Genomic DNA, 19,527 nt, shown 5'->3' with positions numbered 1-19,527 from the left:
GAATGGATGGTGTTCTTATAAATGACAAGGTATTATATAAGAAGCAAGGGAATGATGCTAGTAGTGGGAAAGATAGATCACAAATTAGAAACACATACGACATACTCAATATCCTTCCTGATGAGGTAGGCCATGAATTGAAGAAAATGAAGAATCAAAGAGCCCCAAGTGAAGATGAAGTTACTGTAGAGTTGCTAAAATTAGGAGGAAGAGACATGACACAGAAGCTGGCAAGACTCTTCATAAAATACATTAGGAAAGGTGTGACACCTAAGGAATGGAATAATGCAATCATAATTTTGCTGCATAAGAAAGGCAGGAATTGAAATTATAGACCAATTAGCTTGTTATGCCACATCTACAAGTTGTTCTTTCTACAGATTAGAAAGAATACTCAATGAGAATCAATTGAAAGAGCAAGCTGACTTTAGGACAGGATTCTCAACTATGGATCACCTTCACATAATATCGCAACTAACACAGAGCGCAAATTAATATAAAACACTATTATGCCTAGCATTTGTGGATTATGAAAAGGCTTTCGACTCCATACAGCATAAGACAATGTTTTGGGCAGTGTGTGTGTGTGTGTGTGTGTGTGTGTGTGTGTGTGTGTGTGTGTGTGTGTGTGTGTGTGTGTGTGTTATGGAGTTTTAATGACACATAAGCTGCTGTGGCTATAATGGACCTATTCACAGGAAAATGCTAAAAACAAAATTTAGGCATAGCCACTTGATTTTGTTTACAGAGATATTGGAAAGCCAACGCACAGACATCCCATACATCATGATTTTGAAGAAAATATATGAGAAGTACCTCCTTTATTAGACTTGACAAAGACAGTAGCAAATTTAAAATTGAGAAAGGAGTTCAACAAGGACACACAATATCTCCAAAGCTGTTTACTGCCGCCCTTGAGGAAGCATTCAGAAGATTGGACTGGTCATAGAAAGGAGTCAACGTGAATGGAGAATACCTAAACCATTTACAATTTGCAGATGACATTGTGATCATAAGCCATGCCAAAGAATTGGAGGAAAATCTTAATGAGTTATGCAGAGTTAGTAAGGATTTCAGACTAAAGATAAATATGTTTATAACAAAAGCACTGATGAACAAGTATAAGTATGCCACAGAAAGGGACATAATCATTGAAGGAGCAGAAATTGAAGAGGTGGATTCATATACTTATCTTGGATAGGTCATTAGCTGTAATAATGATAAATGGCTGGAAGTCAAAAGAAGAATAAATTTTGGATCGATAGCAATCATGAAATATAGTCACATACTGAGGAGCAATATCCCAATTTGTCTGAGTGTGTGTGTGTGTGTGTGTGTGTGTGTGTGTGTGTGTGTGTGTGTGTGTGTGTGTGTGTGTGTGTGTGTGTGTGTGTGTGTGTAATGCACCTATCAGGAAAATGCTAAAAACAAAATTTAGGCATAACCACTTGATTTTGTTTACAGAGATAGTTTAGAATTTATCATATAGTCCCAATAATATGTTGCAATATCATTGGCTCTCATAAGATTTCTCAGTGAGGGCAGTCAATCAGAATATGTTTGACTGCTAAATTTCCTGAACAGCATGTTCCCTGAGGAGGGTCTTCACCTGTGAGTAGATGGAGGTGAGTCAGATATGTATGTCCAATTCGTGTCTTCGAAAGTACTACTTCTCTTCGCACTGTTTTGGTCCTAGAGTGCCAAAGCTTTGAATCGTGTTTCAACTTGTAGAGTTTATTATTGGTTTGGGTGTGCCATAGCTCTTTCCATTGCGTGGGACATGCTGTTTGTATGATGTGACTGCAGTCAGAGGCTGGAACCGGAACAGAGGCTAAATCAACAGTTGGTAAATTTTTAGAAGTTTGATCAGCAAGTCCAGCACATTCTCGAATGTGCTGGGATCCAGCAAAAAGGTAACTGACTAATGACATTCTTAAATCTGTAATAGGAGTCTTTTGATTTGATTCAACACAAGATGAACCTTGTAGGAGGAGTTTTTCATTGCTGTAATTGAGCTAAGAAAGTCCATGTATATTATGTATTTTAGAGATGGGTAGAGATTCAGGTTATCTAAAGCTAATTTTATTGCATAAAGTTCTGCAGAGAAGCTGCTATGCTCAGGTAGAAGGGCAGCCGAAATAATAGTAGAGGGAAATACTGCCGCTGCTCCAACAGCTGAATGTGATTTGGAGCCATCAGTATATATTGCAAAAATCAGCGTATTTCTGCATATGGCTTGCATGGAGTTGTTTCACATTGAGTGTCGGTAGACGATTCTTTCCCCACTTGTGATGATAAGTATCGAAAGTTAATTGAGGAAGGGGAATCCAAGGTGGTTGGGAGTAATTCATTACTTTTTGCCTGTTTAAAATAGGAACATTCCAACTCTGTGTTAATTCGATAAAGTGTAATACTGCTTGTCTTATTTTACTAGGTTTATTTCTATAGAGAGTTTGCAGTGGTGGATTAAAGAGGTATGGCTCAACAGGATGCTGACAGCAACTTTGTATTTTAGCTGTGTACTTAAGTAGTAATGTTTTTCTGTAGAGGTAAAGAGGGGGCTCATGGGCTTCAATATATAAACTATAGGTTGGAGATGTCCTGAAAGCACCAAGTGCAATCCGCAGTGTACTATGCTGTATAGGATCCAGGCAGCGTAGTGTACTCTTTCGGGGAGAATCGTAGATTGGAGCACCATGATCCAAATGGGATCTGATCAATGTTCAATATAAGAGTAACAAAGATGTATGGTCTGCTCCCCAGACAAGGCAGATAAAGCTCTTAGTATGTTCAGCTTTTTGAGGCAGGAAGTACACACAGATTTAATGTGCTCAAAGAAATTTAATTTCCTGTCAAGGATTAATCCCAAGAATCTTATATTGTTAGTCACTGGAATGGTAAAGTTTGACATCTGAAATTTGTACACACTGGAATGGTAAAGTTTGACATCAGGATTTGTACGCACTTTTCGTTAATTACAAAAGTGGATTGCAACAGTTTTCTGTTGTGATAGATGATAGCCATTGTGCCCTGCCCACCTTTCGACTTTATTCAGGGATATATGCAATTGCCATTCAATGGATCTCATATTCTGAGAGTGGCAAGAAATGGAGAGATTGTCCGCACAAAGATAGGTCTCAACAGTATTTGGAAGTTATTTTGTGATGGAATCAATTTTAAGGGCAAAAAGGGTTGCACTCAGTACAGACCCTTGAGGCACTCCTTCCCGTAAAAATGTCATAGAAAGTGAGTTGCGGTATCGAACTTGGAAAGAACAATTCTGGAGGAAGTTCCTGATGAATATAGGCAGGTTGCCTCATAGACCAAGAGCATAGAGTCACTGAGAATGCCACGATGCCAGGTAGTGTCAAATGTCTTCTCTATGTCTATGAAAACCATAACAAGATGTTCATTTTTTGCAAAGGCATTGCAAATTGCAGACTCAGCCTTGATCGTGAGATCTAAGGAGGACCTATTCTTACAAAAGCCATGCTGATTATTGGTGTTGCGTTTCAATGATCCAAACTAGTCGATTATGGATAATTTTTTCAAATAATTTACCAAGGCAACTGGAGAGGAGAAATTGATCTGTAACTCTGTAGCCAGGTGGGCAGGAGCAGCAGTGTGTAGCACACACTTCTTGATTAGACCGGGGTTCGAGCCCATGACCACCAAATACAGAGGATGTGGAAAGGTCAGGAAATGGCCACCGCATATTCCCGGAGCAATATGGCCTTAGTTGCTAATGCTCCTAAAAATCAAATAACAACAACAACAACAACAACAACCTCCACAGGCAGAATTTGAAGTATTACAATCTTGTCGATAGATAGAATAGTTCTTTATGGTGGTAGAAATTTGAGAAGTCAGATAGGTTTCCTGTAGGCAGAAACCAACTAGCGAGTAGCAGTTAATTAAGTCTTGAAAATCATTAATGCTGCTACAAAATCCTCTACAATTCCATTGTAAAATATAATGCATTATTGGTGTTTAGTTAAATCTGTATCTGACTTTTTTTTTTAATATGACTGGTTTATGGTGTTCAGGCTTCAGTTTGTCTTGTCTTTTTTTTTGGAGAAGATTGTTTGTTTGTTTGTTATTTGGTTTTTAGGAGCATTAGCAACTAAGGTCATATTGCTCCGTGGGGTTATGCGGTGGTCATTCCCTGAACTTTCCACACCCTCCGTATTTAGTGGTCACGGGCTCGAACCCCAGTCTAATCAAGAAGCGTGTGCTATGCACTGCTGCTCCTGCCCACTTGGCTATAGAAGCGCCTTTTGGAGAAGAATGGCTGACTGGTGTCCATACCTTCTTCCACATATATTTCTAAGATTGGGTCTTCTTCTGGATGAGTCACCATGGCTCTCTCCACAATTACTGAACTTAAATGTAGTTTATTACTACTGACTCGTTATTCAGAATAAAGCAGGATCAGAATATTTTTCTATATGATTTTTTTTTTTTTTTTTTGTGGTGGAAATTCCACTTCACTGATGTGTTAAAAGAATATGGTATGGTTAGATAAACCAAGAAAGAAGATATACATATTTCTGCTAATGGCTCTCTCAATTCTTCATCTTTTAAATGCATTACTGCAGTATGGAAGGCAAAGAATTATTAAGAAAATTATTTTTGAAAAATTTTACTTTATGTTTACTTTTTTTTTTTTATTATTCACAGCATATCATCAGACTACAACAGGCAGTTCCCACTTTATGAGTTTTTTTTCCCCCCAAGTATCAAGTATCAACAAAATCAAAAATATGAACATTATAATTGCAATAAATAAAGGCTAAACATTCATAAATATGGCATTTAAAACCACGTGCATAGTTATACAATACAGTACTACTGTGCGTACATTTTGTTTGTTCAGGCAGACAAAAGCATCTCGTCTGCTTGAATTCAGATAACATAAAGCAGTTACCACACTGATGTTACATGATTTTATTGTGAAATTCATAAAGAAGAGCGAAGACTATTTTGTAAAAAAAAAAAAAATGACCTTTGAAGTATTTCTGAGGAAGGTGACGACTCCAACAAACCAACAACTACCACAACAATGAGTGATGAACCATCAACAAGTGTGCATTTAGTTGATGATGAAGAATAAACATTCATTAACATTTATATGACATAAATAATTTCTTTATTATTATAATTTGGTTGATTTTAAAGTTTACATTTCTTTGGATAAAAAAATAATTGTTTAAGCATTGTTTTGTTGACCTTTATTTATTTAACATTACTATGGTTAAATTTCATTGCTGAGATCGTAATCCCTGTTTTTAACATTATGTCTATGGAAAATAAAATCCCGTTTTACGAGTTTTCACTTTACAAGCGCGCGCGCGCTAGGAATGAATTAACTCGTAAAGTCGGGAACTACCTGTACTTACTAAACTGAGGAAGATATTATAGATTTAACTGTACAGAAAAATTTTTTGTTGTGAATGAAATCATTTCACTGTAAAATAAAAACTTTTTTGCCTTTCTTACTTCACATATTCCATGACTTTATTCCGATATTCCTCTCTTGCCTTATCATGATCCATGGTGCCGTATATCCGATCTAAAGCAACAGCAACGTGAGTTCGGGTGTTGTTCGTGATTTCCATACTGCTTTCATATTTAATATCCTGTAATTCAGAAGACACTTCCAACAGTGACCAAATGCCTGAAACATAGAGATGCACACTAAAATTTGGGTAATAAGACTTCTATTAATTTGTGAATCTTATCTAACAATTTTTGCTTTCCAATTAGAGCAAAAATGCTGAAAGAATAATAAGGAGAAATGAAGGAACTAATGAGTTCCTTCATTTCAAATTTAGTTCAAATGAAGGAACTAACGAAATGTAGAGCACGATCATGCCATATTGGATATATTTTAAACTTTGCAAGGATAAAATATTCTTTAAATGAAGCAAAATGATGACTCCATATTTTGAAACCCCAGAAAAAAATCACTAGGTCCCCTTGGACCTGGTGATATGATAGTATTACCTTTATACTCAGCTTTAATTACTTATCAGCCTATGTGGGTTAATAAGTAATGTAAGAAGGATGGGTAACATAGATACAGGTACCAAGTGTTGAACTGCAAGTCTAATAATGAAAACCATTACGTTGCAATGGTCTTAAAATGAATTAGTTTAGAAATATTATAACCAAAGAAAACAAAATAGAAAATGAAACAAAAGTAGAAAGTAATTTATAAAAATAAAAAGTAAAAACAAAAAAAATTTAAAATACTTCAGCTGCAAAATTTGCAACTTTTGGATTAGAAAGCACTCATCTTAACCTCTAATCCACAAAGATTCATAACAGCAGAACTTCAGAGGGGATAAGAAGCAAAGCAACTTCTCCCTCAGTTTTCTTGGGAGTTTCTGAATATCGAGTCATACTGTTTGGTCAATTTTCTTCATTTAAGGAATATTTTACCTTAACAAAATTTTAAATAAATCAGAAAATTTAATGTGCTGATAATAAGAAGCTAAAAAAAGACAAAAAAAACAACACTAAATAATTTTCAAATACAGTCCATTCCGGTTATTTGGGACACATCGGGACTAGTGCATTTTGGCCTGATTAAGCAGCTGCCTCAATTATCCGAAGTTTCACGTAAATAGTTAAAAATACAATGTACCCCCCCTTTTTTTACAATTGGTTCACTGTACAATGAAATCACATTAAGGAACTCAACATAGTAAAGTACTGTTCACTATACGATGTGCAGTAAGCGCCGGTCATTGTGATCACGTTTGTGAATTGAATTTTAATTCTATTAAACAGCAATTCTAATTAGCGAAAATAGGAGGAATATTATCCACAGGCTATAAAAGCAAAGCTATATTAAGCAGAAATTTACCCTTTATTACCTTATCAATTAAAAAATAAGTGAAAATCAGAATAATTAATACATACTATAATATGTACATACAAAGTTGACATTTCTGTTTACTGACATTTGTGGGTGGGGGTTAAAATTTAAAACAGTAAAAAGATAAGCAATCAATAACAAAGAACATGGCACACACAAATTGCAAGTAACACAATACGCGCAAATGAGAACCGAGTAACAAGTTACAAAGCTTTAAAAATACGAATGAAGAGAAGATCTGAAAATTAATTTTTTTATATGATTGAAGATTTCATGGAAGTGTAAACACATTTCACCATAATAATCCACAGAATTCCAGCTGTCGGTATTATCGCAAATTCAGTAAGATCAATGATTTTACTTTCCGTTTATGATAGATTTCACTAAGAGAAATCTATCAAAGGACCAATATACAGGTGACTGCTAATTATTTTTATTGTTTTATGGTTGTGATCTCCAGAATTTCGACTGAACCACGTGGTACTGTTGGAGACAATTGTAGAGTAATCTCCAGTGCTGCGGTCTCCTGCCCTGATTAAACGAAGTAAACCCTGGCTATTTTCTCGATTGGTTTCTGTTTTTTAAGATTTGCCCCAAATAAACAACTGCCCCGATTAACTGGTGGCCCAAATAACCGGAATCCACTGTATTTCACTTTCAACTAGCATGGTAGTGAGGAAAGAGACCTAAGTACAAAAAAAGAAAGAAAGAAAAAAAAAAAAGATACAATGCAATATGAAGGACAATTGTCCAAATGGGGTAGGGGATGTGCAAATTATGTACCTTAAGTCCCAAGCATTAGACACCTTGTTGGGGGGAACATAATTTTCTCTATCATTAAATGTTTCTCTCACTGCCATAACATAGTTCAAATGAAATTAAATATTCAAAAGCATATAATCTTGTTTTTTAACATTTTATTCTGCCACTGACAGTTAGGTGGAAGGAAGTGTGCACATTTTTTCAGGTTTCTAATTTACCATGAAAACAAAATTTGCCAGATAAGATTTGCAAATTAACCAGTAAGTTTATCAACTTAATTGTTAATCACTTATAACTAGATCTCTGACAGACAGACATATTAAAGACAGATAAAACTTTTTCTTAATTTTTTAACCAAAAATTTCTCTGAAGTAAGTGGAAAAATATTGCAGGGATACCAAAGTTCTTTCTTTCCTGTATATAAGCAGTTGAGAATAAACTCAAATTCTGAATAAAAAGAATTCTTCCCTGCATGAGTATAAAACTTAAGAATGCAATTTAATGAAGTAAATAACTGTTATAAGAGATTGTAGACACACATTACTCTGGTAATTTATACACAGGGGAAATAAATGACTTTAGAGCAAAAACATACTGACTACATTGTGGCCCACCCACACCCTATGGGGGTTGCCTTCTTGTGACTAAATTGAAAAAGAGGGGGGGGGAGGAGTCTTGCAGTGATTAACACATTAATTGCATGTTGATGCATAAGTGCATCATGGGATTTTTAACACACTTGGATGTAAAAAACTACCTGACTTTAAAAACTATTTTCCTCTTGATTTTACAGAAGAAAACTGGATAGTTTTTTCAAGCAACCTTTGCCATTGGCAGACAAATTCAGCCACAGACAGAAGAAAGTCCAAAAATGCCTCTGCCCTTCCCAATCCAGGTTGATTCAATCCTATAATTTTTGAATAAAGTTGATAAAAGTCATGGTCAAGACAGCAGTGAAGGTGTTAACTTCTGCAATGGTGCATACCCTGGATCTACTTCTCATGGATACTAGATATTTCCATCATGGACATGTCCATCCCTCCAGATGGAAAATGACTTTTCTTTGCTATACATTGATTAAGGTATTGCCCTGACTTGAAGTCAAATGGACAACCACTACCACTAGCTTGTATTGTTGACAATTGTAGGATGGGGTTCATGGACACAAATACACTACAGGTATAAGAGTCAACTTGATGGTTAGTTTTGGGAGTTAGTCCTCTCAGGTCCAGGAAAGGAGTCAATCTACTGGTGGGCCCATAGATCATTAGTTATATACTGTAGTTATTTGTGATACGAGGCAGCTTCTTAAATTTTTGAATCAATTTGCTGACAGTCCATATAGCGAAAAATAGAAAGGCTTATGTTAATTAATTACATTTTTTCAAACTTAGTTATGTTTTACTGGATACCAATTCCCATTCTTTCTAGTTAGTATCTGTCTAGGATTGCGGTTTCATAGTACACAGATTTTATCAGCAGAAGCATGTTAACAGTCCAGATGAATTCAAATTTCCAATAATTACTCATTCCACAAAAAATCCTTGGAACATGGAAAAATGTGTATATGGTAGTGGGAAAATCCATATAACAAGGAAATTTGTAGAGGATCCCAAAATTTAAGGCTTATAAAGCTTAATTTAACCTGTAAATTAATGATAAAAACTGTTAACCATTAATAAGGTCCCTAGAAAGTTTCTGACTCTGACACTAAGTTAATAAATTCAAATCAGTCAGAAGCAAGTGGTGATGACCAGCATTATGCAGCACTGCTTCAGGATGACTCAAGATAGCTTCAGAAGGGATCAGATAAGTAGCACCTACACTGAATGGCCATTTTATAAGGTACACCTATCTAGCAGTGAGTAGCTCCCCTTTAGCTCTCAGAACAGCCTGGATTCATCATGGTATGGACTCAACTAGGTATCAAAAGTATAACACAGGGATACTGGTCCATGACTCAATCAGTTCTCAGAAATGTTGCAAATTGAATGGTTGTGGATCTCCACTACAAAAGATCTAATTCCATTTTACATGTACTAATGGCAGGAGTGCTGTCTGGCGAGAATAACTAAAATATCACTGATGCTCTTGGAAGCAAAAACTAATTTTCAAGATCCCAATAAATGCAGTTTTAGTGCTGTGAATTTAAGCTAAGGGCTGTTATTTTCATATTATCTTTTTGGGAAAAAAGTCAGATTATATTCGGTCCAATACAGTATTATGCATAATTATATGAAATTGTTATTATAACAGAAATATTCATGATACAGAGAATCCTATAGCTAATCAGCAGTGAGAGCATGTCTCATCAAAACACAAAACTGGCAAGGAGAATGAAAATCTAACAGAAATGTCTGAAGATCAGAGAAATACACTTAGTGTCATTAAACCTGCTTACATATAATGACCAGTTCCACAACACAACAAAATGTTAACTAAGATTATTTTGATTCTGGACTTCTTCTGAATCAAAATAATCTGACATTTTATATACTAAGCATCCAATGATTACTTAACTCAATATTGCCTTAGGAAACTTAAAACAGACAAAAATTCTCCAAATTTGGCATAAATTCAGTTTCTTAATGCTAATAGGACTAAAATTCACAAAGCAGTGACTGGCGCCTCCGTAGCCAGGTGGGCAGGAGCAGCAGTGCGTAGCACACACTTCTTGATAAGACTGGAGTTCGAGCCCGTGACCGCCAAATACAGAGGATGTGGAAAGGTCAGAGAATGACTACCGCATATCCCCGGAGCAATATGGCCTTAGTTGCCATATTGCTCCGGGGATATGCGGAGCAATATGGCGGTGACTATTACCTTATTACCTTTCATTATCAATGTGAAACAAACTTACATGTTATGACCTATTGGAATTGCTTTTATAATTTCTGAAATGTTGCCAGAGATTTTCATAAGGCCACATGATTTTTGACATCTGTTAGTGAATAACTGGAACACTAAAATTTGCTGACAGTCCATATAGTGAAAAATAGAAAGGCTTATGTTAATTAATTACATTTTTTCAAACTTAATTAGTTATGTTTTACTGGCTACCAATTCCCATTCTTTCTAGTTAGTATCTGTCTAGGATTGCAGTTTCATAGTGACACAGATTTTATCAGCAGAAGCATGTTGACAGTCCAGATTTATTCAAATTTCCAATAATTACTCATTCCACAAAAATCCTTGGAACATGGAAAAATGTGTATATGGTAGTGGGAAAATCCATCTAACAAGGAAATTTGTAGAGAATCCCAAAATTTAAGGCTTATAAAGCTTAATTTAACCTGTAAATTAATGATAAAAACTGTTAACCATTAATAAGGTGCCTAGAAAGTTTCTGGCTCTGACACTAAGTTAACAAATTCAAATCAAACTAATCAAACTTTGAAACTAATGTATTAAAGGAATGCTTGGCATATATAAGCACTAAAAAAGCTTATTAAAAGAATTTTACATTATTAAGTAGTTTTGAAAACTGTATCTATACATACCACCAACATCTACAACTTTCTTTCCCCAGTTCAGAGCATCATAATCCACATTCTTCATTATAAGTTCAAGAATTGCATCTCTTCCTAAGGCTGACATTACTCGAGATGATACACTCTTCACTAATGTTGTTAGAATGGTATCAATCGTCTTTTCATTGGCTACATATACCAATACAGATTGTGCATTAGTTTAATATGAAATTAACATAAGTTTACCATATTTTATGTTGCAAATAGAACATATCTAAATAAGCAAATTAATTTAGAAATTAGGTTTTTGTTATGACAACCCATGTGACTTTTACAACTAGTGACAGCAGATAGTCTTAAAAAAGGAAAAAGCAATTTTTTTGACAAATAAAAACACTTTTAAGTTAAAGTAAATTTTTAATATTTCTTTATCTATAAAAACTTTAGAGCAATATTTCACATCATCTAAGTTAAATACCAGATGAGTCAAAGTATTCATCCTATGCATAATATTTTAAGTACATGCAGTTAATGCACAGGAATATATATAATATTACAAAAAGTCAAGGAAAAATATGCCTAAGAATGTTGATACATTTCAGTAATGAACATATGCAAAAACTTTCAAGTTTAAGTGGAATTCTTTAACCAGAGTCACTTTTCTTTTAAGAAATAATTTAGTTTATAAACAGACATTAAAAAAAAATAATAAAAATATAAATAGATATATTAAAAGTTTATAAAATTTGTTTCTAAATGCATGACTTCATATTATTATTATTAGTACTGGTAAATGATGTAAGGAAGCTAGCTTATACAACAGTCAAAAAAAAACCAAAAAAAAAAAAAAAAAAAAATCAGGGACTGACTATATCTTGAAACTGTGGCATCATAATAAGTTATACTGGATGCAACATATTTGGCAACTTGTCTAGACATGGTAATGCATGAATCACCCATTCACTTACAGTCAGCCTGAATTATTGCAAATCCCAAGGAAACATTACTGATCAGCGAATTTGTATCAAATTAGGAAAAGTGCAACAGAAACCAACAAAATGTTAAAAACAACTTTCAGGAAAAATGCTGCATGTAATTTGAAGGTGTTTCAGTATTTTACAAAGTTTAAGGAGGGCTGCTCATCCATCAAAGATGATCCTTGCCCTGACCACCAATATAACTTCAAAAACTAATGATTTAATCATTTGTGTTCTTGTTGGTCACTCCAGGTTAGATCAGGTGTGATCAACATCAACATTTAACCATCTGCAAAGTTGCTAATAAAATTGGTATTTCTTATGGAATATATGAATCACTTTTTACACAAGATTTTGGAATGTGATATGTTTCAGCCAAGTTTGTTCCTCTCGTTCTCAGAGAGAGTGAGAAGTTCTCGCATGTCAGAATCTTTGTCAGTGCACTGCTACTAATCTAACCTTTGTTACTTCCATCATTGCTGATGATCAAATTGTGGGCATATGTCTATAATCAGGAAACAAAGGCCCAATTCTCTCGATGAAAGACCTTGTCATTGCCCAGGCCCAAAAAAAGGAAGATAATTATGATCAAATGCAGAGATCATGCTTATATTTTTTTGGCTCACAGAGCATTGTTCATTATGAATTCTTGTTTGTGCTTTGGCATGACCAACAGGTCTGGCCAATGTTCACAATAAAAAACTGTTACTTGAATTTAGCAGCCATATGGATGTGAGCCACAGTTCACTCAAAGAGCATCTGCTAATGCACTCTCACTTATCCCACATGATCAAACAGTGAATCTTTCTCAAGCTTAATGCCCTGTCAAACAGTCAGTTTAACAAGAAGTGAGGGAATAATTCAGAATGCTATGCAGGAACCATTAGCAATTCCAAAATAAGCCTCTAAGGAATGCTTCTAAAAGTTTCAAACATAGCTGAATTGCTATACAGTATCAAGGAGACAATTTCAAAGAGATCAGAATTTTTCCAAATACTATTTCAGTCCCTGAACTTTTTGATCACACACCTCATAATATGTTTTTACAATTATTTCAATTTGTGGTAACCCTTCAGTGATCATTAGAGTCATCCAGAAATCTTTGTTCATCATAGGATTAACTATTTCCTTTTCTATATTTGTTAAAACCTTTTAAAATACATATCACTATTAAACACTTTAATATGTTGATAAATGTAGGTCGAAATAAAGGTTCATCCAAGTCTGTGCCTCTGGCATTCATTGCAAATGAATGCAGCCATCAGAAAATTTGAACAATACTTCAGATTTGTAGGTGGTAGATGACTTTCATCAACTGGTGAAATACCACCACTTTGCTTATTAGAGGCTTGAAGTGGTGAAACCCATGTTTAGTCTCTAGAACAAAGTTTCCGGCATCCCCTCCCCCCATACTTCTCCTTCAACCCATGCACGGTACTAAGTACCATAGGTTTTGATACCTTTCGTGTTTGGGGTTTTCATAAAAAAAAAAAAAAAAAAAAAAAAAAGTTTAGAAGAGGGGTGGAGTTTAAACTATTCTTTATGAAATTCTCATGTAGCTTTTTATTTATAAATACTATCCCAAAGTTAAATAGGCCCACCTTTTTAGATATTTAACTCTTCTCACAGGGAACACAATTCACCAAGATGTCAAGAGTAAATGATGGCATACTTAGTTTGTGTAAATGCATGTTATATATATATATATATATATTGGGTTATTACAAAAGAATTATGTAGTTTAAAAAAAATTACTGTGATCAAATTATAATTGATATAAAAATAATAATAATAATGTAAATCGAAACAGTAACTTATATTTTTCTAAATTACAGATTTTCTATAGTGAGTTTCATGAGGAATCACAGCAATGTCCAGGTGCCTCCGTAGCCAGGTGGACATGAGCAGCAGTGCGTAGCACACACTTTTTGATTAGACCGGGGTTCGAGCCCATGACCACCAAATACAGAGGATTCGGAAAGGTCAGGGAATGACCACCACATATCCCCACAGAGCAATATGGCCTTAGTTGCTAATGCTTCTAAAAACCAAATAACAACAACAGCGATGTCCAAGTGATATTCAAACTTTCTCACGTTTGGCGCATGGCACCTTGGTTGAAAAGTGTTACTATTTGATAAATATGATTTTTCAAATCATCCAGATTATTTTCCAGGAGAAAGTAGCATACAATCTTTAATTTACATCCTACCCACCATTTTCCAAGCTATGATCAAATAACACTATGATCAAGTGTTATTAGAACTTACAGTTTGGCATTTGTTAGAACCATTACTGGCTTGCTGCGCCAGTCACAGCTTCATGTGACTTATGATTGTAAAATGCACTCTCTTACAACTGATTTGCATGTTTGTGTGAGCTGAAAAAAAACCTCAGAATACCTCTTGTGGTGGTTTCCTATTCCCTCAGCCTAAGATTAGCCTCAACCAAAAAAGCTTTTAGAAATTTTTTCACTCATAGAAAAAAAAGATGGTGGAAAAAATTACACCTTTCCAAATAAGTGGCAAGAGGTGGAATATTGTACCTCAGGAGTTCCCAAAATAATTTTATCCAGCTCACAGATATTTCAATTAGATCGCGAAAATTAATGTTTGTTTATATATGATCATAATAAATTTATGAAAAACACATTTTACAGATTATTTTAATGTTCTCAGTTGATTAATAGTGTTGATGCCTCTGTGTCGTCAGCTTAATCTTGTTAGATATTAATTCTGTTATTTCCGCTCAAAGCTATTCTTTGAAGCATTGTTAAAAATTATCTGTTAATCTTGACCCTGTCATTAAATAGCAATAAGCATTAGAGACATTAATTAGGGATTTCCTAATCCCTTGCCAGCCTGCACAACAACCCTGATGTGGGTTGTTGTCCAGAGTATGGGAGCAAGGTCACTCTAGGCTTCCACTAAACAAGAATCCCGGATCCAGGATAAAACCTGACACCAGCAGCATGGTCTGATGATTGGTATCAGTAAGATCCTGAACCAGCCTGCACATGAACCCTAATGTTCAGAGTATGGGAGCAAAGGTCACCCCTGGTTTCTACTATATCCCATATCAAGAATAAAAACATGACACTATCCTATCGGTTAATGGAGTTAATGCCTCTGCTATAAATTAACTGCTGGCAGCCTGTATGCACATAAATTTTCTGGTAGCATCAGCAAGAGGAGGATGTCGGCAGGTATGAATTTAATCTCTTTGTATTATCCTAGATTTCCTGTTTTCTATTGTAACAGCAATTCAAAACTTAATACAGTCAGTCCTCGTATAGCACAACAGTTGTGTTCCTAGAAACCCTCGTGCAATGCAAAATCGTGCAATATAAACAACAGGCCCTATGGGAAAAATAGGGTTAGGTGCCGACCACCCAAGACTGAACACACATTTGTAACCAAAACATTACCAAACACAATAAATAATCGTAATAAAATACGTAAGTATTTTATTACAACTATTACGTAATAAAATATTGCTAATGCTTTTGTTTCTATCGTAAGCAAACTTGTTTTTTGTTTGATTTTCTATCCAAACAGATGACAGCCGTTCCATATCTTCCAATTCTTTGTGTCTTAATCTAATGGATTTTAATTACACTTTGAGTTGTTCTGCTATGAAAGTTGTTTTTATTTTCTCTGCATTCTTTGTAATTCTCGAAATTGCCTCATTTAGGCCTGTAGCACGTACAATATCACATGGTCTTTCATTTTGCTCAAAGCGTTTCACAATTTCATATTTTTTCTCTATCGACAGAGGCGGACTGGCCATAAGCCTTACCCGGGAAACCCCCGGTGGGCCGGAAGCCAGTGTGATTTTGGCCATAAACCATAGTATGAGGCCACTATAAATTTTCCCAGGTAAGAATTTTTGACCCAGTCCACCTCTGTTTATCGATATTGCTTTGCTTTTTCTCTCTGAATCTACAGTCTTCATCAGGACGCTTCCTTTTCACACCTTTTAAGAATTTTACTAATTTTTAGGGAATAAAGCACAATTACAAAATGAGGAGGAACACTTGATACGCATAAACAAAGCTGCATGTGTGTAGCAACTGAATAAACAACACTGTAAAGGCAGAGATACACTATTAACACCTCACATTTTACTAAAGCACATTTCTAGGGGTTACTACCATAAAACAATAAAAACAATTTCCAGTTGCATTTCTGCTAGTGGAATCTGTTATAAACTGATAGTAAACTCGATCTAATTGCATTTGCGATTATACCGATAGCTGGAATTGTGTTGGTTTTTACATTATCATGGTGAAATGTGTTTCCCCTTCACTGATATAAAAACAAATACATTTTCAAAATCTTCTCTTCATTCCTATCGTGTTGCGTTCGGTTGGGGTGATTCTGCGTTCGACTGCCATTTCTTGTAAACACAAAGGCGAATCGTGCATAAGCGAATTCGGTTCGTGTTATACAGGGTGTTTCAGTTAAACGTTTCAGAACTTCTAAGAGGGGTAGGGTACATCCTGACAACTCGAAATCATATAGCAATGTGGGGTCGGAAATGCTTTCCTGAAGCGGTGTTGTACACAGAAGCACCATAAAGAAAAGAGACCGTAAGTGAGAAATCGTTTTAATAATACATGAAAAGAAGCAAAAGGTACATGGATTAAAGTAAGTTGTGGTGGTCCCGTGCGTTGGCCTGCTCGGTCACCCGACCTATCATGTCTTGATTTTTATTTCTGGGGTCATATGAAATCGCTAGTTTATGACACCCCTGTTGACAATGCTGAGGAGCTGGTTGCAAGAATCGCAGTAGCTGCCGAAGAAATTCGAAATTCGCCTGGAGTATTCCAGAATGTTCGGATGTCCATGTGTCGGAGATGTGAGGCGTGCATTGTAGCCCGTGGAAGAAACTTCGAACACTTACTTTAATCCATGTACCTTTTGCTTCTTTTCATGTATTATTAAAACGATTTCTCACTTACTGTCTCTTTTCTTTATGGTGCTTCTGTGTACAACACTGCTTCAGGAAAGCATTTCCGACCCCACATTGCTATATGATTTCGAGTTGTCAGGATGTACCCTACCCCTCTTAGAAGTTCTGAAACGTTTAACTGAAACACCCTGTATAAGATATCATTCTCCTATTTATAAATCGTGTATGATCGAATTCATGTAGCGTAAACATGTGTTATACGAGGACTGACTGTACTTTAGAATCATAATTTGCAAATTGTAATATTACTAATTGTAATTGTAGTATTGGTAATTGTAACTGTAATATCCTAAAATATTGGTAAATTTGTAGCCCTTTCTGTTCTCCCCACAGCATGGTCTGATGATGGGTATCGGTAAGATACCTGAAATGTCACCTTATTAAACTATATTATAATTAATAATATAGTTTTATATTATAATAATGTAGTTTATTAGGCAAACAGCCTAATAAACTATATTATTAATTTCACATGATATAAGAGTGATATGAATATAATAATAACTTTTATGCTAAAATATTTCATAACATTTTAAGACACATCAGTGCTTACTTACTTCAAAATTCATGAGTATTTTTTTTATTTCCAGTGACCCCATAAAATCACATTGAAGTTGATGTTGAAAAAAAAGAAAAAGTTGGTGCTCAATGTCATGTTTTTAATGAGTGATGGCCAATTAATTACTTTTTTGCACTGCTCAATGATACTTGCACATGTCTTATTTCCAATGAAGCCATGTCGGTGTTCAAGGAATATAATCTAAAATATCACTACACCACAAAACATGCCCCAAATTACGATAAATTTTAAGGAGCTTTGCAGCAGAAAAAACTCCAAGAACCCACCCAAACTTTTCAAAGTCATCAACAGAAGATTTGAACTTTCATTCATCAAAATTTATCTGCAGTTACAGCTAGTTTTCGAGCCTCCCAAATCACTGCCGAAGAAGGAAGGGCCTTTACAAGGATTTGTAAAATGAATTTGTTTGGCAATTGCAGAAGAAGTATGTCCTGAGAAAGTAAAGAATTTTGTATCTGTAAGTTTATCTTCATCAACTGTAACAAAGAAGAACTGAAGATTTAGTACTCAGAGTTCAAAATAAACTCGTAGAAAAAGTTTGTGAATTCACACATTTTTCAATAGAAATTGATGAGAGTGAAGTACAAGCCATACAGTTGTTCAATTACTAATTTATATCCGAAGTGCAAATGAAAATTTTGTAGTAACTGAAGAGCTAGTTGCATTAAAAATCTTGAAAGATACAATAAGTGAAAATATATTTTTTAGTGTGTTAGAAGCAATTGGCCGACTGGGCTAGCCGGGTGAGTAAAGTGCCTGCCTGGCAACCCAAAGGTCGCGGTTCAATTCCCGCCTCGGGCTTGGATCAAAGTACTGCAAAAACCTTGGGAGGTGCATTATGGCCACAGAAGCCTATGTGCCAAAAACTACCAAAAAAAAAAAAAAAAAGAAAAAAAAAGAAGCAATTGACGGCCTCAAATTGAATTGGGATTTGCTATCAGCGGTTACAACCACTGATAGAATGAATGCAGAAGTACAAATAATAATAAAATAGCAAATGCTTAAAAAAGCGGTACTCACCTTGAATAAATCTGCGTGGTTTAATTAGAGAGGGTTGGTTAATATTTAGTTTGAATAGTTGAGTTAAAGAGACTAAGGGAAGGGCAAAAATAAAGTGTTATTTCGGAAATTAGAATAGGTGCAAGGGAACAGGTGTGAACACATCTAATCCTTGGTTGTCATTAAAGTAGGGAATAGTTGAAATTAAATATATAATATAGTGGGCTAATAGTCATTATGGGGACTTTCATTGTATTACGTCTTCAGTTGGCAATTGAGTGGGTAGAGAACACGCGCGATATTTAAGAAAATATTCATACTCTCGTGATGCACTTTTTGACATGTGGTAACCTCAACTGTGAGAGGTTCCAAATCGGTGAAAGGTTGAAGGGGAGTTTAGTGTTTAAGACTTTAAGATTGGAGTGGTGTCGATACCACTCAATGGCTAGTGCTACATATTGAAGAATTCTATAGCTGGATTTGAGTTCAGTAATAGAAATGGCAGAATCGATAAGAGGGGTGTGGTTTGAGCTTGAGTTGTGAGTTCTGTAATGGTTTGGTTAGTTGTAAGATTGTAGTGGTTGTAATATGCGCGGGTGTTAGAGGTTTTTGATGAGCCAAATTTTGTAGTAGTGCTTCCAATGTAACAGGTGTTGCAGTTTGGCTGGCAATTAATAAGGTATATTATATTATTAAGATCGCTAATGGGATATTTATGTGTGTATTTGTAAGAGCTGAAAAGAGATCCCAGTTTATTGTAAGCAGAAAAGACAAGAGAGATATCAGTATTGTTAAATATGCACGGGAACTGCCCTACTAGTTCACTGTGATAGGGGAGGACTATGCGGGTGTTTGTATTGTTGTTATGTCTGATCGGGTTAT

General features: G+C 35.2%; 1 protein-coding gene across 1 annotated transcript in view; it reads right to left on the bottom strand.

Annotated features, from left to right (window-relative positions):
- Nucleotides 1-19,527, bottom strand: part of unc-45 (unc-45 myosin chaperone) — a 284,174-nt gene that overhangs the window by 199,478 nt on the left and 65,169 nt on the right. The window contains exons 7-8 of the mRNA XM_090384191.1: nt 11,146-11,304; nt 5,500-5,677 (exon numbers count right to left, since the gene is read on the bottom strand). Coding sequence (XP_090240317.1) covers nt 5,500-5,677; nt 11,146-11,304 — 337 coding nt within the window. The remainder of the gene's footprint in view (nt 1-5,499; nt 5,678-11,145; nt 11,305-19,527) is intronic.

This window comes from Mastigoproctus giganteus, chromosome 11 (genome assembly GCF_048544385.1).
Source record: "Mastigoproctus giganteus isolate SK-2022 chromosome 11, ASM4854438v1, whole genome shotgun sequence".
NCBI classification, from domain to species: Eukaryota; Metazoa; Arthropoda; class Arachnida; order Uropygi; family Thelyphonidae; genus Mastigoproctus; species Mastigoproctus giganteus.
Note: the sequence above shows the minus strand (reverse complement) of the source record. Positions and strands in the feature narration are given on the sequence as shown.